At 31.6% G+C, this 24,528-nt stretch overlaps 1 protein-coding gene across 1 annotated transcript in view; it reads left to right on the top strand.

Moving 5' to 3' along the window:
* Positions 1-24,431, top strand: part of LOC134700423 (uncharacterized) — a 56,740-nt gene extending 32,309 nt beyond the window's left edge. The window contains exons 18-34 of the mRNA XM_063561818.1: positions 769-1,182; positions 2,135-2,341; positions 3,197-3,275; positions 4,147-4,319; positions 4,834-4,977; positions 7,605-7,718; positions 9,057-9,173; positions 12,133-12,339; positions 13,260-13,578; positions 14,112-14,281; positions 16,408-16,542; positions 17,115-17,231; positions 17,640-19,202; positions 19,629-19,753; positions 20,813-20,870; positions 22,040-22,231; positions 24,241-24,431. Coding sequence (XP_063417888.1) covers positions 769-1,182; positions 2,135-2,341; positions 3,197-3,275; positions 4,147-4,319; positions 4,834-4,977; positions 7,605-7,718; positions 9,057-9,173; positions 12,133-12,339; positions 13,260-13,578; positions 14,112-14,281; positions 16,408-16,542; positions 17,115-17,231; positions 17,640-19,202; positions 19,629-19,753; positions 20,813-20,870; positions 22,040-22,227 — 4,130 coding nt within the window. The 3' untranslated portion in view covers positions 22,228-22,231; positions 24,241-24,431. The remainder of the gene's footprint in view (positions 1-768; positions 1,183-2,134; positions 2,342-3,196; positions 3,276-4,146; positions 4,320-4,833; positions 4,978-7,604; positions 7,719-9,056; positions 9,174-12,132; positions 12,340-13,259; positions 13,579-14,111; positions 14,282-16,407; positions 16,543-17,114; positions 17,232-17,639; positions 19,203-19,628; positions 19,754-20,812; positions 20,871-22,039; positions 22,232-24,240) is intronic.
* Positions 24,432-24,528: the final 97 nt, after the last annotated feature.

Genomic DNA, 24,528 nt, shown 5'->3' with positions numbered 1-24,528 from the left:
TTTCTAAACCTGAATGTTGGGTTTCTAAGACAGTTAAAAGATAATTCATGAAGAAAAAAAATCATATGATGGTGCGCTTTTATTTTTTGATACGGCCCTCTGAAAGTACCCAATTTTGTTGATTTTTCTATTTTTCATCATTTTTTACCAATTTTTGGGCTATTATTGTGAAAAAAAATCTAAATTCCACAATTGAACTTGTTTTCATACTCTCAATAAAGATGAAGTGGACCAATCTGAATAAATTCAACTCAAAACATATAAATAGGTGTTAGTATAAGATGGTTTTATCATATTTTAATGCTTTTTCGTGTCAAATTTACCATGTTGTCAATTTAGAAAATTTGTGATTTTTCTCTGTTTTAAGAGAAAAATGCATATTATTTCAACTTCCTGGTTATAAATGATTGAAAAAATTACTTATCTAAGAAATTTGAAAAAAAAAGTTATATGGGATGTTTAAGTTTATGGTAAAATCATTATTTGTTCCCTTCACCCATTTTCCTCAAAATAAATTTCACTAAAAAAGACTGACTTGATTAAAAATAAAATTTGAAAATTTAATTTCTTAAAAACTACTTATGGGAAATACAAAATTCTTCACAGTGTTAGTTTGATTATGATAATTATCAAATTCATTGCTATTTTCCACTTGTATCACATGTTTCGGAAATAAATCTAGAATGAGATTTCAATGAGACTGAATGAGACTGAATGAGACTGAAATGTCAGAAGATTACATCCTTAAACTTTAAACAAATATTTTAGATTTACCAGGATGTGGCGGACTAGACAGTTGCTTTAAAACATGTAACCAGCCTTCAGCCTACATTTATACACCAGGATTTCCTATAGCTTATAAACCAGGCGAGGCATGCTTCTGGAAGATCGAAGGCGTATATGGTCAATTTGTAAAACTCACTATTATCAACTTAGATGTTACAGATGACTCATCATGTGAAAAATCCTTTATTTCTGTTTATGATATAGACATACAAGGACAAGCAAAATCCTTAGGAAAATTTTGTAAAGATAATCGCCCATACGAAACATTTATATCAAGTTGGGAAAGACTTCAAATTGAATTTAAAGCTGCTACTGATATTCCGGGAAGTGGTGGATTTCTGGGAAAATATGTCATGGAAACTTTTATACAAGAGTCATTCGATGTATCAAATGACAGTAAGGAAACAGTAAAATCACAAAAATGCTGAATTTAGAGGAAAATCTAATCGGAAAGTCCATAATTACATAGCAAAATCAAATAACAAAACACATAAAAAACGAATGGTAAAAAACAGTCATATTCCTAACTTGGTACAGGCATTTTCAAATGTAGAAAAGGGTGGATTAAACCTGGTTTTATAGCGCTAACCCTCTCACTTTGATGACAGTCTCATCAAATTCCGTTTTATTTACAATGTATTTGTACTCGTAATGTGTTTGTTCTTTTTTCCCCTTTATTAAGTTCCATTGTGAGACAATATTACGTAGTTTAAACAAAAGTTACAATGTGTTATAATGTTTTATAAACTTGTTGTTAAAATTATTAAGTTGAAATTTTTATTTTTAAAAAAACGAATAAAATGGGATAAGGTTTAGAACACCATTGTCTTATATACAAGAAACGCACGTCTTAAATTATAAGTTTGCAATCTAATACTAGTTTTTGTATAAAAAAAATTAACAAAGATTCTGCACTCCGAGAAAAATAATTTTAATCGGAATAATTTTTTTTTCGAATGGCAATCAAAACTTTAAACACATAACACGAATGGAAAAAAATATATTCCTGACTTGGTACAGGTATTTAGTTATGTAAACAATTGTTGAGCAATCCTGGTTTGAATCAATTTTATGAATATTTTGACGTTTTTACATCGAAAAAAAACAACACGTTAAATAATTTCTATGCGTTCGAAGCTATTTCTCGTTTACCTGCAATTGAACAGTCATCAAACAAAACTTTTTAAGAACACCTGAAGGACTCATCTGATTCTGTTAAATTAGTTCATTGGACATAGTTTACACATTTATCTTACCTAGACGTATATAGAGTATGCATGTATATATATTGAGACATAGAGACGTTAGTTTCTTATGTTTTAAGAATAAAGTTATATAATATCAATAGGTTGCCCAGACAACTGGCATGCATTTAGGAACAGTTGTTATAGTTTACAGAAGAAAAAATTTGGCATTACATGGATTGAAGCCGAAAATGAATGCAAGATTAACAACGGTCATCTTGTTAGCATAGCTGACATTTCTGAAATGAAATTTATTCATTACCTCATTACTGCTTATAAAGATTATCTAGAAGGTGATCGTGCATATATAGGTAGGTCATTCATAAGATATAGGAATATATATATATATATATATACATGTACGTAATAAAATGTACTCCACTGCAAAACACCTACGAGTAAAAATATATGACAGTATATAAAATTGCTATAAGCAGTAACAATTTTAATTAACAAAAAACCTTCCTGGGTACTATTAATTTGATAAGAATTAGCATATATTGTCAAGACTGCAAATTTTGTCGCAATGCGAGACATAGCGATCCTTCATTTCTTCGTAGACATGTTTATGATCAAAAGCTAGTATGTAGTAAGAAATTTTGTGAAAAAAATATTTCCTGTTTTTCCGCATATTACTTATAAATGGACTTAAAATTTCCTCCAGTTAACTTTATATCCAGTCTGTAGGTAGCGTTCTTAAAACATTTATTAGACTCATAACAAAAGGCGAGACACTAGGTTCCGCGGAACCCTTACAAATTTATCAATGTACTATGTAATGTTCCAAAAGACTGCGCCAAGAAGGGATCTTAAGGTTTTTTCTCTGCTGTCAACATTTATCATTGTTTATCTAAACTAGTGTGAGAACATTTCTGAATAGTATTCAAGTACAATGCATGTGACTAACATCTGCAAAATAACACGAACATGAAAGTTTCTTTTTATCAATATATTACTGTATGATAACGACACTTGTTTTGGATTAACAGTCCTACAGTAGAGTGAAGCTTTTTTGTGATTTTCAGACGGGATAACTGAACATCAACGTCAATGTTTTATAATGAAGCTCACAATATTTTGCAAAATAAAACAAAGTGTTTACGTTTACTAGTCGTATCTGCTGTTTAATTTTTCAAATTAATTCTTTCAAAACTTTCACAACAAAGGCCTGAAGAAGAAGACTAATGGTTATTCTATGAGGGACTATATTTGGTCGGATGAAAAACCTTTGACGTTCACTGCATGGTAGGTATAATAATTACCATTAACACACACATAGTTGTTTGTCCAAAATGGAATGGTTGGCCAAGTTTAATAGAGGTCCTCCATCATGTCATGCACAACTGCTGCAAAAAAAAAAATTAGACATGAGTTATCACGGAAACATATTATAAGGACGAGATACTTGATAAGAATGATCTGCATACCATTTAACGGGTTTTTCGTGGGGTTCGTGTTACTTAGTTTTTATTTCTATGTAATGTTCAGTGGCGGATCCAGGATTTTTCATAAGTGGGGGCCCACTGACTGACCTAAGAGCGGGCCCGCTCCAGTCACGCTTCAGTGATTCCCTATATAAGCAACCCAAATTTTTTCCCAAAAAGGGGGGCCCGGGCCCCCTGCCCCCCCCCCCTAAATCCGCCTCTGAATTGTTTTATATAATTGTTTGTTTTTTGGATTCACGTGTGTCAGAATATTGTTTACACATACATAACTGTCCGAACAGTCTCTGGAATGACAAGCTCTATACTGGTCATTTGATATAAATATCAGCAAAGATAAATCGTTGCATTGAACACGTCTCATAAATGGCGTTTAATGAAACTTTACGGAATGTACAGTATTTGTAATTAAGGTTTGTTGGATATAACTTTTAACTTTTAACTTTTTAAACTTTCAAACCGAAACTTACAATATTACTTCTTCTATATATGTATTCCCTTTCTTTTATCGTTGTTTTGGTCTTTTATCAAATAATTGACCCCGATTATCACTAAATACACATACATTGTGGGAATGTTCGCATGATGCAATGTATTTTTTTTTATCTTTAAATGCATATTTAAATGGATTTTAATTTTTGTTAAACAAATTTTTTTTTTCATTCTTTAAACAGGTTTTTTGATAAAAGTACAGGATTTGCACAACCAGATGGCTTAGAGAATGAACAATGCTCAATAATTCAGCTGTTTAGTATACACAATATAAATGCATGGCATGATGTTGCTTGCGCCTACAACAAAATATCAAACTTCATTTGTGAGACAGAAACTGTTCCAAATGTTAATGGTAAGTCATTCTTCACTCCTAACAGATAAATGGCTGTTTCCAAATCGTGCTTTTTCAACATTTATCTTCTCAAATGTATGCTTATTTGACACAAAATAGTATCTACATGTATATATATCATTTCCTGCATGAATTTGAAATGTCTGTTGCAAACGAATAAACACTTTTATCAGTTGCATAGAATTTTTTTTTGTCGTTTCTAACTTTCTTTTCGTGGTTCAACGTTCAATGGATATCAATCAATAATGGGGTTATTTTTTGCATGCGATCACGAAGTGTTGTTCTCTGTCTCCAATAACTAATTATCAAATGAGTACACTACACGATGTTTACCCTAAAAGCTACAAATTTTAATTGTCATTAATTAATTAATTAATCAGAGAAAACAGGAATATCACCTTAAATCTTTTTCCACTAAATATTATAATAACATACTAGCTTTTATGTTAATTAAAATGAGTTTTCATGGAAACAGAATTAAACAAGTTGATTCTCTCATTTTGATTAAATGCAGATAATATCAGAAATTCAATAAATCAAGTAACAGCACAACCCGATGAAATCCTGTACCTATGTTACTCTGGTGAATATATTCTAAATATATTTCAATGTGATTCGGTGATAGATTGCATTTCTGGCGATGATGAACAGAATTGTTGTAAGTATTTTGTTTTATTTTCAATATTCGTTTTTGTATATACATTTTATGAGTATTGTTTTTTAGCTAGTAATTACACTGACATATATTAAATGATTCCTTTTCTACTCTTTATATAAGAACTAAACTTAGTTTAAATGCAAGCCTATGGAATGATATGTTTAAGTTGGAAAAGGCTATATTTTGAACTAAGATGGCGTCAAATGAGATTAGTCTACAATTATAAAAAGAGACGATTTTGTTTCAATCAATACTGATACGTATTTAACTTGCAGTGTCACAGTTGAATTAACGTATGATTCCAAGTTTGTTGTTTCGTCGGATTTCAGTGTTTTTGTGAATTTACTTTTTCATATCATTACAAAATTTATCAGTATTGTTTAATTTTTTTATTTGTTTCTTTATCACAATAAGACGTTGTTAATTAGATAAATAAGATTAATAATGAATTCTTTAAGTATAACAATGTATTAGTATTTGATGCAAAGATTTATGTTATTATCGTATTTAAAATGAATTGTCAATTATTGTACCTGAATCTTTACTTTTTAGCCCCCCTGGCCCAAAGGGCCAAGTGAGCTTTTCCCATCACTTGTCGTCCGTCGTCCGTCGTCGTCCAGCGTCGTTAACTTTTACAAAAATCGTCTCCTCTGAAACTACTAGGCCAAATTACACCAAACTTGGCCACAACCATCATTTGGGTATTTAGTTTAATAAATGTGTCCGGTGACCCGGCCAACCATCCAAGACGGCCGCCATGGCTAAACATAGAACATAGGTGTAAAATGCAGTTTTGGGCTTATAACTCAAACACAAAGCATTTAGAGCAAATCTGACATGGGTCAAATTGTTTAACAGGTCAAGATCTATCTGCCCTGAAATTTTCAGATAAATCGGATAACCCGTTGTTGGGTTGCTGCCCCTGAATAAGAATTTTAAGGAAATTTTGCTGTTTTTGGTTATTATCTTGAATATTATTATATATAGAGATAAACTGTTAACAGCAATAATGTTCAGCAAAGTAATATTTACAAATAAGTCAACATGACCGAAATAGTCAGTTGACCCCTTTAGGAGTTATTGCCCTTTATAGTCAATTTTAAACCATTTTTAGCTCACCTGGCCCAAAGGGACAAGTGACCTTTTCCCATCACTTGGCGTCCGGCGTCCGGCGTCGTCGTCCGTCGTAGTTAGCTTTTAGAAAAATCTTCTCCTCTGAAACTACTGGGCCAAATTAAACCAAACTTGGTCACAATCATCATTGGCGTATCTAGTTTAAAAAATGTGTGGCGTGACCCGGTCAACCATCCAAGATGGCCGCCAAGGCTAAAATTAGAACATAGGGGTAAAATGCAATTTTTGGCTTATAACTCAAAAACCAAAGCGTTTAGAGCAAATCTGACATGGGGTAAAATTGTTTATAAGGTCAAGATCTATCTGCCCTGAAATTTTCAGACGAATCAAACATTCCGTTGTTGGGTTGCTTCCCCTGAATTTGTAATTTTAAGGAAATTTTGATGTTTTTGGTTATTATCTTGAATATTATTATAGATAGAGATAAACTGTAAACAGCAATAATGTTCAGCAAAGTAAGATTTACAAATAAGTCGACTTGTCCAAAATGGTCGGTTGACCCCTTAAGAAGTTATTGTCCTTAATAGTCAATTTTTAACAATTTTCATAAAATTTGTAAATTTGTATTAACATATTCCACTGAAACTACTGGACCAAGTTCATTATAGACAGAGATAACTGTAAGCAGCAAGACTGTTAAGTAAAGTAAGATGTACAAACACATCACCATCACCAAGACACAATTTTGTCACGAATCCATCTGCTTCCTTTGTTTAATATTCACATAGACCAAGGTGAGCGACACAGGCTCTTTCGAGCCTCTAGTTTGTAAATCTTTGTTATCTTTTACAAAAATCTTCTCCTCTGAAACTACTTGGCCAAATCAATCCAAACTTGGCCACAACCATCTTTGGGGTATGTAGTTTCAAAAATGTGTCCCATGACCAGGCCATCCAACCAAAATGACCGCCATGGCTAAAAATAGAACATAGGGGTAAAATGCAGTTTTGGGCTTAAAACATAAACACCAAAGCAATTAGAGCAAATCTGGAGTAAAGTTGTTTATCAGGTCAAGATTTATCTGCTCTGAAATTTTGGGATGAATCGGACAACCCGTTGTTGGGTTGCTGATCCTGAATTGGTAGTTTTAAGGAAATTATGCTGTTTTTGGTTATTATCTTGAATATTATTATAGATAGAGATAAACTGTAAACAGCAATAATGTTCCGCAAAGTAAGATTTACAAGTAAGTCAACGTGATTGAAATGGTCAATTGACCCCCTGAGGAGTTGTTGTCCTTTATAGTCAATTTTGAACAATTTTCATAAAAAAAAATTCTAACATTTTCCACTGAAACTACTGGGCCAAGTTCATTATATATAGAGATAATTTTAAGCAGCAAGAATGATCACCATCACCAAAACACAATATTGTCATGAATCCATCCTCTTCCTTTGTTTAATATTCACAAAGACCAAGGTGAGCGACACAGGCTCTTTAGAGCCTCTAGTTAATCTTCTATGAACGGCATGCCATTTTTCAATTTATTCCAGCATCTTCCTGTTCCAATGACCAGTTTACTTGTGATGATGGCAGCTGTATATCAATTAGTTTACATTGTGACTTTATTCAGCAGTGTCAGGATGGATCGGATGAAACATTTTGTGGTAGTAAAATTAATTGTTTAAGGAAGTATAGAATCAATTATATTGAACCGGTATGTGTCATGTGTGTTTTCATGATTCGAGGTTCGCAATACTTTTATATTTACAGCTAACATTTTTGTATTAATGTTCATTAATTTAATTGTATATAGGTTATTTGTATTCCATCAGGTGTCACTAAAACTTTTGTTAACATTTAGAACAGTACACCTTAATAAGCTTTTATAAAGATTCGTATTCTTCATCTGAAAACTCTTCAAAGCTAAATAAATTTATATCATAACCTTTTTAATGTTGATGAAGAATCAACTGTTTGTTCGTTGGCTTAAAATACACTGTTTTATTGTATTTGAGAAGACTACACAATATTTATTCCTTGGTTAGGTAAGCATAAGTGTGGTTTATTATGTCTGGTTATGCATGTATAGCAGAATATGTGTATCCTGTTGAGGAACCGGTCATTTTGAATTCCGTTAGACTCTGTTTTTGCCTTTATATCTTAATAGAATTTTGTCATTATTCAATTCATAGACTACTTAAGGATGTATTCTTCTGACTTTTCAGTCTCGTTCAGTCTCGTTGAAATCTCGTTCTTAAATTATTTCCAAAACATATGATAGAAGTGGAAAATATCAATGAATTTTAAAAATATTATAATCAAACATAACTCTGTGAAAAAATTGTGTATTTACCATGAACGGTTTTTGAATAATATAGTTTTCTAATTTTATGACCATTCAAGTCAGTAATTTTAGTCAAAATTTTGAGAAAATGGGTGAGGGATACAAAAAATGGTTTTACAAGAATAATATACATCCCATCTCATTTTTGTCTTTTCAAATTTCTTAGATATGTATTTTTTCAATCATTTATAACAAAAAAGTTGAATTAATATGCATTTTGTTCTTTAAAATGAGAAAAATCATAAAAATACAAAATTGGCAGTATGGTAAATTTTACACATAAAAGCATCAAAATATGATAAAACTTTCTTATATTAACACCTACCTATAGTTTTTGTAAGTTAAATTTATTCAGATTGGTCCACTTCATCTTTATGGAAAGTATGAAAAAAAGTTTAATTGTGGAACTGTGATTTTTTTCGCGATAATAGCCCAAAAATAGGTAAAAATCGATGAAAAGTGAGAAAATCATCAAAATTGGGCATTTTCAAAGGGCCGTAGCAAAAAAAGAAGCACACCACCATATGACTTTTTCTTCACCAATTGTTGTGTTACAGTCTTATAAACCTAAAAATCAGGTTAAGAAAAAAAGTTTAATTCTAGAAATTTTTGGCTCCTCAGAGGTGTACATCCTTAAGATGTTTTTTTTTTATATTAGAAAGACGATCATGTTCAACAAACGAGTGGCAGTGCAAAAATATGCAATGTATTCCTGTACATCAAAGATGTGATTTTGTTCCTAATTGTTATGACAAATCTGATGAGATACTGTGTGGTGAGTACACTAGCGTATATTAATTCATACATGTTTGCTTTATAAATGTACATTTTGTTGTAGATGAATATAAATGTCTATCAGTATATTTCGTGTTTTTTCAAACTCTTTAAAATTCTCTCTGAGCAAAAATCTTTCAATATGCAATAAATATCATTTAAAAACAATATGTCAAACTGTGCCAGATTTATCCAAAAAAAAATTATTTTAAATACTACTCATGATGAAATGAAATTATGTAATTGGTTACTGAGGGAAATTATGACAACGCGAAATCTCGCAATGCCTTTCGATTTCGTAACTAAAATAAATTTTCTTATGATTGAGACGAAGAAGTGTTAAGGTCTGAATTTATTCAAACTTATTAAAAACCTATCTCTCATCGCTCCCGTTTTCGTACGCGACATATCTGAAAATGGGAGCGATGAGAGATCGGTTTTTAATTAGATTGGAATTCATCTTTACAATATCATATGTATAAATAGTTATCGAAGGTACCAGGATTATATTGTAGTACGCCAGACGCGCGTTTCGTCTACATAAGACTCATCAGTGACGCTCATATCAAAATATTTATAAAGCCAAACAAGTAAAAAGTTGAAGAGCATTGAGGATCCAAAAGTCCAAAAAGTTGTGCCAAATACGGCTAAGGCAATCTATGCCTGGGATAAGAAAATCCTTTGGTTTTTCGGTAAATTCAAAGTTTTGTAAACAAGAAAATTTATAAAATGACCACATTAATGATATGCATGTCAACACCGAAGTGTTGACTACTGGGCTGGTGATACCCTCGGGGACGAAACGTCCACCAGCAGTGGCATCGATCCAGTGGTGTAAATAGTTATCAAAGGTACCAGGATTATAATTTAGTACGCCAGACGTCCGTTTCGTCTACATAAGACTCATCAGTGACGCTCATATGAAAATATTTATAAAGCCAAACAAGTAAAAAGTTGAAGAGCATTGAGGATCCAAAAGTCCAAAAAGTTGTGCCAAATACGGCTAAGGTAATCTATGCCTGGGATAAGAAAATCCTTAGGTTTTCGGTAAATTCAAAGTTTTGTAAACAAGAAAATTTATAAAATGACCACATTAATGATATTCATGTCAACACCGAAGTGTTGACTACTGGGCTGGTGATACCCTCGGGGACGAAACGTCCACCAGCAGTGGCATCGACCCAGTGGTGTAAATAGTTATCAAAGGTACCAGGATTATAATTTAGTACGCCAGACGCGCGTTTCGTCTACATAAGACTCACCAGTGACGCTCATATGAAAATATTTATAAAGCCATACAAGTATAAAAGTTGAAGAGCATTGAGGATCCAAAAGTCCAAAAAGTTGTGCCAAATACGGCTAAGGTAATCTATGCCTGGGATAAGAAAATCCTTAGGTTTTCGGTAAATTCAAAGAAAATTTATAAAATGACCACATTAATGATATTCATGTCAACACCGAAGTGTTGACTACTGGGCTGAAATAAAAACAGTTTATAAATAATCATCTTCGTTTTGCTTAATATTTTGATAATATCCGATGAGAATCCGTATTCAACTTTTTCGTTGTTATTTGAACTATCAAATTTAGCTCATGGTTTTCTTACCATGATGAATGCTATATAACCTACTTATTAAGTTAAAATCATACCTTTGCGTTAAAACTGGCTCGATCATTATTAATTTACTGTGATCGAATATCTGTTTTCCATGTAATTACACACTGATATGTTCTTTTTGAAGCCACGAACTTACTTTTTTTCTAATTTCGCCTCACTGAATACGACTTATCATCGATTGTTTAATATGTCATGGGACACGAATTGCTATTGCTTACGGAGCACTCGAGTTTAAGTATGATTTTAAATATATTTGTTTTTCTCTGGGTAGTGTTGTGACTTTATATTGTCCCCTTAATATTTTTGCATCTTTTTAAAATTAATATGGGATTTTTTTCCAATAATGCATTATGTATGAAACTTATGAAATGAAGTTATCCTTTAATACATAGACAATAACTGTTTAGTGTCTTTAAATATCAGCTGTATTTGTACGAGGGTAGGAAACAAGGTGTATGCGAGCTTTTAGCGAGCTACTACACCTGTGTCGAGCTGAGTACACATACAGCTGATATTTAAAGACACTAAACAGTTATTGTCTTTATCCTGCAATTAATTATGTATATTGTTTGTGTTTTGAAAGACACAAAAACTAACATATTTAGCATTTATTTTCGATTTGTAATCCCTTGGAGGCCCGCGTAGTAATATCAAAATCACACATTACGCTAAAGACCGGTTCGCAAAAAAAGAATCCCGAATGGTCAGCAATAATACATCGCTCAAGGTGAATAATTATCTATTTTAACATAAAAACTAATTGCAACAGTAAAAACAAATAACAAAACATTGACAAATTTAAAACAGAAATGTACGAGTTGTCCTACGCTTTAGACTTGACATTCACTAAACATGCATGCTGAAATTGACATGGTTGATTTTGTAACAGTGATACACATTCAAGTTTTGAAATCGACAATCGTCATCTTCATTGGAATGCAAATGGAATACACATTCTGAGGTCACACAGGTTTAAACAATACTCAGTCCGGCAGTGGGCGGAGCTTTATAGCGATATCTGTATAGTATACAGATACAGCATAGCGATATCTGTAGGGCTGTATCTGTAAAGTAGGACACCCAATTGCAGGATAAAATACGATATATGCTCTGATTGGAGTTGTATAATTTGAATTTGATTTAATAATAAATACACGGTTGGCTTTTGTTTTACTAATTTGGTTAAAATCTAATCAAGGACTGAACATTCAAGAGCATCAAAAACCTGTCAAATTCTACTGTGTCGATTTTCTTGTATGTTTAAACACAGTTGGTGTGGTTGTCTTTCAATTTTATGTCATGTTATTATTTGGTAAATCATTTATACAATCATGTATTATAGAAATTTGTGGATCAAACAGTTTCCAATGCTACGACCAGACCTGTATACCGTTTTCGAGAGTTTGTGATGGAGTTATTGATTGTAGCGGGCTTTTCCATGAAGATGAATCTGAAGACTGTCTGAAGAAAACACAACACACTTGCAAAGATTGGTACGCCAGTGGTTCGAAGGAAAATGGAGTATTTCTTATTGATTTATATCTAAACGGTATTATTTTTAAGTTATAGTTGTAAAATGCATGTTATTTATCTACCATGTCTAGTTCAATCAAAGATAGATAGTGTGAGGTGAAAGGAAAAAATACGACAAACCAAGTAATGCACACAATGTTATTATCATTATACATGTTATATGAATGTAAAAGGTATGTAACTGATGTCTGTAGGTAGACTTTTGATCGAAATTATTCTCCATTTAGATACTCATGCCCATAGGGACGGAAAGTAAAGCATAACACATATCAAGTTGTATATGAACAAAATGCTAAATAAACAACGCGTTCAAAACAATTACAGGTTAAATTTTTGAATTATATATTTTTAACAAACGAGGAGTTCTCGATGGCCTAGCGGTCTAAGTAATCGTACTTCTGTTATAATATTTGTCAATACTGAGATTGTGAGTTCGAATCTGGCAAGTGGAAAGTGACTTTGAACGTACGTTTTCCGGCCAAAGGAGTATGGTTCTCACTGAGTGCTCCTGCACCCTTTACCAATACAAACTGACGTCCAAGAAATAGCACAATAGCGTAAAAATGGCTTAAAATACCAAATTATCAATCAATTTAACAAACGAAGGCAATTAATAGACTGGAATTTAACACAGAAGCATATTACAGGTCTGATGGTATCCTTCATGATGAGAAGTCAACCATAATATCCTATTAGTGGTACAAAAAGGAAGAATTTGGTTTTCTGGAAGTTTTTCTTAGATAGTATTATGTGTTTTATTCACAAAACGAAACGATATATATTGATAATAATATAAGAAATTCAACGTTAATGCATACAAATCAAGTTTTCTGTATGAAAATTGTATGAAAGGAAACAAATTAATAAAGATAGTTATAACAATTTACACGTATATTTATAATTCTTTGAAATTTCTTCAATTTGTTCATATTTTAGATAGTGCATCAGTAGAATGCATATTTGATGAATGGGAAAACTATACCCAAATAACAACGATAGTCCACCATGATAATGAGGAGACAGTTACGGCCACCCTAGACGGATATGATATAATACCTGTCTATTTTGCAAGTGACGCACATATTGAAATCCTAAAGGGTATTGGCAAATGTAGCCAATCAATAGGCGTTTATTGCCATTTTTCCGAAAATCGAGTGTACAGATCATCCCTAATCGCAGGCATCATTGACAACAAAACGCCCCAGAATGATTGTGGGTGCCCATTCGTTGGAAATTGTGATTCTGATGTTAAAAGGTATTTTCTTTTTGTAAAAAATACCCAATGAATCATGGTAATCGTTGTAGGTTTAATCAGTATGTCTCCTTATCTCTACCTTTGTTAATTGGTCTTACATAATAAAAGGATTTAAAATATATTGTTATATTTTTAAAACATTGTTAAAAAGAGATCTTTGAAATTTGTTTTATTCCTATACTTTTGTACCTAGAATACCAGTAGTGGATCGTCACATCTGATATACAAGCAATATCTAAATTCCTTTCATTATTATTTTTATTCACAGTTTTCGGTATATCTCACATTTTTTATCTGCAATCATGGAAAGAAATTCTAAGGTTGTATATTTTTTACAATTGTTGGCAAATAATGATGTGATTTCATAACTGTAGCAAATAAACGTTTGAGATGTGTATACGTACCTTGAGTATAGATTGTGTCTCTGTTAACATCCTCAAACAAAAGACGAAAATATTATATATATAATGTCTTGTTTAAAAATTTTATTAATAAATAAGTAACTTTGATATATACTTTACATTTTGATTCAGATGTAACTGTGGAAATGAGCCATATGATTGGTACACAGCTGATAATAATGAAATACGATCAGACATCGGAGTTATATACAACGAAACACAACTTCCTGTAAAACATACCTATACACTGCCAACGACTACTTACAATAAATTGCATCTTGGACCTTTAAAATGCATTGAAGGTATTTTATATAAGATTCGTAAAATTATTTGTTTGTTACTGGGGTATGAAGAATACACATTTTAGTAGTTCTAGCATTAATTAAGGTGTTATTCAAATGTACATGTCGATAAAAAAAAACAATGAGAACTACATGTACTCTCTTTTATCTGATTTTTTAAATCATTTTATTTGGGTTTTTTTTGCCTGTACCCTAATAGATACATGTATAGGAAGATGTGGTATGAGTGCCAACGACACAACTCTCCATCCAGTTAACAATTTATAAAAGTAAACCGTTATAGGTCAAGATACGACTTTCAACGAGGAGCTTCGGCTCACACCGAACAACAAGCTTTACAGGGCCAAAATATAACAAGTGTAAAACAATTCAAACGTGAAAACCAACGGTGTAAACTTAATAAAAATACGAGAAACACGTATAAATTACATAAACAAACGACAACTACTGTACGTCATATACGTCCTGACTTAAGATAGGTGCAAACATTTGCAGCGGGATTAAACGTTTAAATGGTGCCAAAACTTCTCCCTGACACAATACTATAACATCACAACATAGGAAAACACACGATTAAAAATATCAATTGGAAGGCTTAACTCAATCAGAAAACGTAAATCTGGGAACAGTATCTAACGTTAATATATATGTTCCTGCTTAAATTAACACACTATTAATGAATAAATTTGATCTGCGATACCTGACTGCAAATACATATTTAAAGTTTATGTACCCTTCTGTAGCCATTTTTGTACGAATTTTTCAAACCTCAATTGTATCAAAACTACAGATAAAATGAATAATAGAGATAGGCCATTTGGTACATATTCCAAGGGGGAAACTTGATGCAAAGCATTATTTTTTACTGTTTCATTGCATTTGATAGAAAAAGAGGACTTTGTGGCAAATAAATCAAGATTTTTATAGAAAATCCACAGCCTTTAATACAGAGATTTTTGTTATAAAATTTGAAACATAAATTACTCACTTGATTTTCTATGATGTGCTAGTGTATATTTTTACAAAAAGTTCTAAGCAACCTGTAAATTCCAAAACACCTCGTGCTGAGTCACTAAAGTCGAGCGCACCCTAAAAGGTGTACTTGATTTTGGCCATATTTATATTTGTTTTAGCCAATAACTACATTTATAAACTTGTTTTAAGGAAATTAATGCTAGCACTGCATGCAATAGTCCTATATCTATCAGTCATTGAATTGCCAATTATGAGAGTTCAAGGATAAAGGCTGTGGATTTTCTATAAAAATCTTGATTTATTTGCCACAAAGTCCTCTTTTTCTATCAAATGCAATTGAACAGTAAATAATAATGCTTTGCATCAAGTTTCCCTTGGAATATGTACAAAATGGCATATCTCTATTCTTCATTATATCTGTAGTTTGATACAATTGAAGTTACAAATATGGCTACAGAAGGGTACATAAACCTTACTAAACTTATTAGAGATAAATATTTAAGGTCAAAAGTAAATAAATGGGTTAAATCAAAGCTATGGTAAGATACCACTGTGAAATATTTAACAATTTTTTGAAAATCATCACTTTTGAAAATAAACCGGTTTCATATTCTACACAGGTAAATAAAAAAATAATTGTGTCGTTAAGTATAATACTTCGTCAAAAAATCGTCCGATAAGGAATACCAAGAAAGTTCTGTAATATAAATAAAACTCGTCTAAAACTAAATCTATATGGGGTGAATATCAACATTAAAACTATACAATTGGAGGTAGATAAAACTTCCTGTACAGATGCTAGAACAATATTTACTGAGAAATTGAATAATTTTGATGTTCATAGTACGAAGAAGTGAAAATAAAGATATTCCAAATAATCAAAGCTGGTATATAGACAATATCCATATTAGCATAAAATGACAAAACATCATTACAAATAGTATAAATACTCATTTTCTTGTAACCGCTTGAAGTATTATTAGATCATTTATTTATTTTAATTTGATATAAATCCTAAATTCAAAAATTCCATAACGGTCTCATTCTACATTTTTCACAGAACAAAAAGTCTTATTGTTTAAAATTAAATTCCATATCAATTTGTTTTTTCAATAATTGTTTATAAAGTAAATTCCATATGTTAATTGTAGATTTTCAAATTTCATCGAACATATTTCGCTGTAGCGGAGGGCAAACTGTATCATCAGATGTTTTGTGTAAATTAGATTATGATGAAAAGAAGGAAATTATTGGTTGCAGAGATTTGTCACATCTAACAAGCTGTGGTAATAATTTTGCACCTTAGACACACCAACACATTTTTTATCCAGCTATTTCCCAAATCACGTCTCTTTTGTGTTGATATATAATATTTAGAGATATTTTCATTTTATTTTTATTAGGGTTCGAAATTATTATGTTATATCCCATAGGGAAACAGTTGGTAATGTTATCAGTAAAGGTAAACGTTGTAGCGTTGACCCTGTCCTAGCAAGGCCTAACGTGCAGGGAAGGGATATAAAAAGAGTAGTATAAGTTTTAACTCTAAGAAATTCGGGGCATATTAAGGTTGAAAATATGTTGCACACCGCTATCTTTTTACCTTTGAATGAAATTATTATACTAGTTTACACCAATTTTCCATTATAAAATATATTTTTTCCGAATCTTGCTTCATAGTAAAGGTGGCGCAGTTTAAGCCGTAAAGGGTGTTTCTATGGGGAATGTTTATTTAAATAAACTTCATTTAATTTTTTGTTTAATTTACATGCTCTTAAACATCCATTTGTAATTACGTATAATATATTAAAATTGTCCAGTCCAATATGTTACGGCGTTTAATGTTTATACATTTTAGAAACGTCTCAGTGTCCTCCGGGGTATCTTAAGTGCCAAGACAGTTATTGTATTCCACCAAAACTTTTGTGTAATGGAGTTCAAGATTGTCCAGCCGGAGAGGACGAGAGCGGTTGTAGTGAGTACAATATCTGGAATTTCTCATTGTTGTTGTGATACACCAAACCATGTTTGATAGATATTGGTATACTATATCGTCTCATAAATTATATTGATACGTAAATTTATTTCTATAGGTGGTTACTGTCTAAAAGTTTAAGTTGTTTAAGGGTTTAAATCTGCTTATTATCATCAGCGTGATTTCTGGTAACACAATTTTGTTTTCAAATTTGCCATAATATTCAGCTATGTAAGAAATATCTCTAGATATGCCAGCTAATAAGTTAAGAAATATGTTATTCACAAATGAAATATTAATTGTAATTTTGATCTGGGCGAATTTTGTTGAATACCACTCTAATTGACGCCGTTTCAGCGCCACAGATTATGTTAATTATATATGAATCCAATTATTTTTTTATTTAAGGAAAACCTGCGTGTGATGGACTTTTTCGATGCCATGAAAGTGATATATGTTTAAGCCTAGACAAACGTTGTAATGGGTTTGCTGAATGTCCACAGTTTGATGATGAACTGCTCTGTGATATAAATTGTACAACAAAATGTAAATGTGATGGTTTGTCAAGTAAATGTGTGCTTGAAAACATGTCAGTTATTTCGTTTCCTCCAGAAACCAGAAAAATAGACCTGAGTATGTCTAATTTATCAGCTGTTGATATCGTATTGGAAAATAACTTTCTTTTAGCTGAACTAAATCTATCATCAACCAGACTTCGTGATCTTGAACGCATCCATTTTGGAAAATTCCACAATAACCTGTATTTATTGGACCTATCACTAAATCAGATATCTACAATACCTAGTTACACATTTGAAGGAATGATTCATCTAAAAATACTTCTGTTCGCAGGAAACACATTACTTGAAAACGTCTATCCACATTCATTTGCAGGATTACCCAGTGTATCGATGATGTCACTAGTACAATCTAACATTTGGTTGTTACGAAGTAATAACTTTATGGGCGTTGAAAATTTAATAGCACTAAACCTCTCGCATAATAAAATCGGAAAGGTTGAAGATCGCACTTTTATAGGATTGAACCAATTGAAAAGTCTTGACATAAGAGGAAATAGTATGACTGAATTTCAAGAGGACATTTTTGAAGGTCTAACAAGTCTTGAAAAACTTTACTCGGACGCCTACGTATTTTGTTGCCTAAGACCAGGTTCTGTAAAGGAGGAAGATTGTTTACCAGCAAGAGATGAATTCTCATCGTGCTCAGATATGATGAGAAACGATATACTTAGAACCTGCTTATGGGTAATTGGATTATGTGCACTGATTGGAAACTTGATCGTTCTTATATACCGTGTTATTTATGACCGTGGTTCATTGTCAAAAAGCTATGGTATTTTCATCACAAGTTTAGGTACTTCAGATTTCATGATGGGTGTTTATATGTTAACTATAGCATCTGCCGATGTTATGTTTCGAGGGAACTATGTTTGGAATGATCTTTCGTGGCGGTATGGAGTCCCTTGTAAAATAGCTGGAATTATATCAACGGTCTCCAGTGAAAGTTCGGTATGCTTTCTCTTTCTGATAACTATCGATCGTTTTATCGCAATCAAATATCCTTTTGGTGAGATACGATTTGGGAAAAGATCAGCTGGGTGTATTTCATGTTCTGTTTTCATGATAAGCTTCATAATAGCAGTCGTACCGTTAATTTTACCTGGTTCATACTTTGACGGAAATTTCTATTCACGATCAGCAGTTTGCCTTGCGTTGCCGCTCACCCGCGACAAACCGAACGGCTGGGAGTACTCATTCGGAATTTTCATTGTGTTTAATTTTATGCTGTTCTTGATAATAGCTGGTATGCAGCTAATAATTTATCGAGAAGTCACAAATACTATGAATAGTGTTAGATCTACAAAGAAAAACCAAGACTTGACAATTGCAAGGAATCTCTTTATTGTTGTGTTTAGTGACTTCCTATGTTGGTTTCCTGTTGGTGTAATGGGTAAGCATCTGGTCTCGTTCATATTATTTATACATAATTAACTAATCGTAATAATGTATAATGATAATAATTGTTTTAAATTTGAATATATGCAAGAGAAAATAAATAAATGAATAAGCAAGTAATTTAAAAGTTTTAGACGAACTGTGTTTAAATGGTATAATGTTATCATCTTTTTTATTCGGAGGTGTTCTTTTGAATAATTAATTGTTTATATAAGTAAAGCAGTAAGAGGTTTGGTTTATTATGATTTAAGACGTTTTCTTGTTGCTGTGTCAATTATCGATGGTGTATTTGGTAAGTGTATTCAAACACAAGTTATGTTACCTTTGATAACTAGACTAAGTATGTATCTATGAATAGCAATACTGCGTGTCTTTTGAAGAAAATAAGACTTTATTATAATTTAGAATATCCTTTTCACAGGTTTGATGGCACTAAATGGACATTTGATTCCTGCTGAGGTTTATGCATGGACTGCTGTATTCATTTTGCCTATTAATTCCGCTCTGAATCCTTTTCTGTATACGTTTTCGGCTATAATTCGAACAGTAAGTTAAAAAATAAATATGGCATGGTATTTTAAATTCACTCATCATTGGTACAAGGATTGAAATTTCATATTTACGCCAGACTCGCGTTTCGTCTACAAAAGACTCATTAGTGACGATTGAATCAAAAATTTTAAAAAGGCAAAATAAGGTACGTAAGAAACAATAAAGGGTAAACGATTTCCAAGTTACTTTTTTATGTCTTGATTCCCTATATTTGGAAATTGACTTGTAGCTTATGTCAAACATGATGAAATATTGCATTTTACATTAGGCTTCAACCAGTTGATTGCCAAGAAAGGAACCCGAAGGAAATGAAATCTAGAATCAGCGTACTGTAGTCTGTTATACAAATGTCTACTCATTGTGAAAAAAAAATATTCATAGGATAGAAATTAAAATATTAGTCACTATATCAATTATTCAAAATGCAATGTATTTAAAAATGATAATCTACTCTTAACTGACTTTTTGTGGAAGTTGCAGATAAACAAAAACAGACTAAACTATTTGAACAGTTAGCTATTTTAATCTTGTGTACACATGTGCCATATGAGTGTTTTCCTGTTTCGCCGTTATTTCAGTTCAACGCTTTAGTTGTGTAAATCAATACGATGCAATACAATGAGGTTTTTTTTAAAGTCAATGCACATCAATCTTTATATACTTCGAAAATCTTTCACATTTGGATTTGCACCATATCATGTGGTTCAGTACGGTTTAGTATGTAACATATGTTTACTAATGTTTAAAATTGTTTTGTTTAGGGTAAAATCGAAAAAGTGCAAACTGTTATAGTTTGTTTTACTATTTTCGTATTAAGTAACTCATTTTTTGTGACATATTCCTTAATGAAATTTCAAACAATAAAAATTATCAAGTAAGTATATTTTTATTTTTTAATTACCTTCACAGTTTAAATTACCTTTATTGTTCATGAATTGATCATTATATGTTTGAATCGAAAACTGTTTTATACTGACTAACATTCTATGAAATGTCTATTGAAATTATGTGTTCAAAACAGTCAGTAAACCTTTTGTTTATATAATGTTTTAGAAACGTGTGCGGAGAAGAGCATCCAGTCAGAAGTGCCTGACAAATCAGATGTCAATCGGTAATATCAATTATCTTTTTTTATTCAAATCAAACAAACTCTTAGTGCTGCATTACTATAATTTATTGAATGTCTCTCATTATATCAATCTAACGCAGTTGTAAGAAAAACAACGGGGGGTGTCTTTGAACGATAAAGTCAAGTTTTTCATTTAAACATTTTCAATATTATGTCTTTGTAAGGGACGACATCAAAAGTTCAATGAAGGATAGAAAACTTAATTCACATAGTTTTTTCACTGACCCCCCTACCCCCCTCTTAACTTAATTTGGGAAAAATTGATTGACCCATATGTATATATGTAAAAATCGATGTCGGATAATCAAATCTTGCAGCAGTTCCACCCCCACCCCCAAACTATTTGAATTGAGTTTTTTTTATCTTACATTGATCTTTTGATGTCGTCACTAAAATGTAATATTTTTATGAACTGCTTACATATATATAGGAAAATATGTTGGTGTTGGTCAAGTGATTTTAAAACGGGGGAAATAAACTCATCACGAATACCAGGACTAAATTTAGTATATACGCCAGACGCTCGTTTCGTCTACAAAAGACTCATCGGTGACGCTCGAATCCAAAAAAGTTAAAAAGTTTCAGTAAAAATAGATTTACTTCTTTGATCATGGATACATGTATATTTTCCTTTACATACAATGGAAAGTGATTTTTACAGTGTTTTTAATTTTTTATATGAGTTGAAATATGAATATATATAAGTCAAACATGCAGAAGAAAAATCAGATTTTAGTGAAAGCAGGTGCACAATTATGTTAAAGAATCTCTTGCAATGCATTCATGCTGAATTGGCTGTCTGTACTAAGTCAAGAATATGACACTTGTTTTCCATTCGTTATTTATGTGTTTTGTCATTTGAATTTGCCATGTGATTAGGGACTTGTCGATTGACATTTCCTCGGAACTCAGCATTTTGTGATTTTACTTTTTGAACTTTCGAAATAGTTCAAAACAAATATCTCTTCACAATGCATGAATTTTATTACTCTTTTGTGGATATTTGTAAACATATTAACCGATACAAGATCTATTTCGAATGTGTTCGAATTCGCGTTCAAATCAAAGAAGACGACGAAACATATTACTAAAACCAGGAAATAACAATTATTCTGTTTATTTTTATTTTTATTTTTTCGTTTTGTAAATAGTTTCTAATGGTAATACCAATGAAAACAGCAGGGACTCGTTTGATAACATAACAAGTAAAGAAGGTCTTTTTAAGAAGATCGTCAAAGCTGTAGAACATTCCCTCCAAAATTCTACTTTGGATGCAGATGACATAGAAACACTCGTATCGCAACTGAACAGTGCCACAGAATCACTTACGAAGACATGAGCTGGTAATTTTAAAAGTATACCTAACCCATTTTCATGAAGACAATTAAAATATTGCAAAGAAATAATATGCTGCTTAATTGTTCATGACTAGTCATGGACCTGATGATTTTCAGCTGTATGCCTTTTTACTTGTTTGTTGAATATAATTGCACGGATTCGTGTTTTACCTTATAAATCGCATTAAGTTCCAAATTTATCTAACGTCCATCGGCAAGTAATAGACAATCTGTATTTCATTCAGTGATAGTGTTCCAGCTGTTATTTCAATGCAACAGTTCTAGAAAAGCACTGCATTACATGTACGTGAAAAAAAGTGAAATGCTCAAAACCGGTAGACCTTCAACAGTCCACTTGTCCTGTCGTGTTATCGTATACAATAGTATCTGTTTAACGGCCTGTGCAAATTGTAAAAGGGTTACTACGGATTTTGTTTACTTTAATGTGTTTGCTCGACTATCGGTTGGTTTATACACATACACTTGTCAACAAAATAACAATGTATAGATATAAAGATATAAAAAGATGCGTGCATATGAGACAACTTTCCATCCAAGTCACAATATGTAAAAGAAAATTACAATAGGTTGCAGTTTGGCCTTCAACACGAAGCCCTGACTCACATCGAATAGCAAGCTTTTAAGGACCACAAACATTACTAGTGAAAACCATTCAAACAGGAAAACCAACGTTCTATTCTATATAAAAAAAAAAGGCGATGAACACTTATGAACCATATCAAAAAAAACGGCAACCACTGAATATCAGGTTCCTGACTTAGGACTGACATATTAGAAAAATATGACATGAAATAGAATATGTATGTAAATCAACTATAATGAGACGAAATCGGCACTGTCTTTCAAAGATTAGAATGCTTTCCGAAATTATATTTGAATTTAATCACGGTCTTTATTGCTGTTTTGTGGTGAACTGAATAAAATTTCGACTGACGAAATAACTAAAACATGTGAAATCTCTACAAATTAGTAATTCTCTGTATAAGTAAAACAAATTTGTACATATGTAAGCTAGATACTGTGTGTTAAGGGCATACGATACAGTTTTGATCCTGTATTTACAAGTTCGTGAAAATTTGCATATAGGCTATTTTTTACCTGATTAAATCAAATATGTAATAAAAAAATATACCTTCATGTGCTACTTTTTGAGTAAAATGAGGTCGAAATTTTGTACATTTGCTCAAAATTCAGATTTGTGGCCGTAATTTCTTTTTAGAAAGAAGGACATAACTTTTTTGTTATAAAAGATAAACACAAATTGTTTTTTGTTAAATAATCGGTAATTTCTGTATTTTATAAGTATCCTTAAAAATTATGCATTTTTTATTCAGAAATAACTCATATTTATCAAATGTTCTTGAATTGAGGAAAGTACGTCATTTTTTGCTGCATGTTTATCAAAATTAAAAAAAATCCTCTATTTACAGTTTTATAAAATTTGGGTCACATAATCTCCCTGCAAAATGAAACAAATTGCTGTTTTGAAAAATAGGGGTCCATGAACTCGTTTTCAAATTTAATCAGTTTGAATGATAAAAATCAGTCGAAAAATTCATCTTTTCCCGATATGTCACAGTTTGACGTCGCGAAAATAACATTTTACGTTAGCAACGTCATTACCTCCCCTGTAACTGTATCGTATGCCCTTAAGTTATTTTATTATATATTGACAATGCATTTCCTAGTATAGCTTATTTAGTTGACCTGTTTATTACTGAATAATTGAAAACCAATATTGAAGCATTAGTCTTGTGCGGATAAATATCCTATATCATAATGTCGTTCGTGCTAGTACATGTATGTTATCATGAACTTTTTACGTTTTCAATAACAAACACTACAATAGGTGCAATACAGTTTTGCCACATCTCTGTTAGATCGCTGTCATGTTATGATCATATTTTTTAATACAAAACAGATTTTCAAAATACTAAGTAGAAACACACTTAGCAACAAAATATATACTATATTTTTTTTATTTTTTTTGACAGATCGATGTATAATTAAAGAAATAGGCAATTAAGAACACTACAGAAGATACACACAAGATATGTTTATTATACTGCATATAATAACATCTAAGTACATCCGATTTGTATATAGAAAGACGTTTTGTTGTTATGGATTTCTAAAAAACTCGCACCATTTTCCAAATGTTGATAAACTATGAAATTGTTTATAATATTTATAAATTTTAGTCCTGTTATTTTGTTCAATAAATATTTGAAAAAAACATATCTTCCTGGTATCATTAAATTAATCATATTTAGCCGGAAACG

The sequence above is a fragment of the Mytilus trossulus genome, unplaced genomic scaffold, assembly GCF_036588685.1.
Source record: "Mytilus trossulus isolate FHL-02 unplaced genomic scaffold, PNRI_Mtr1.1.1.hap1 h1tg000138l__unscaffolded, whole genome shotgun sequence".
In the NCBI taxonomy this organism is placed as follows: Eukaryota; Metazoa; Mollusca; class Bivalvia; order Mytilida; family Mytilidae; genus Mytilus; species Mytilus trossulus.
This window is presented reverse-complemented; position numbering and strand designations above follow the sequence as displayed.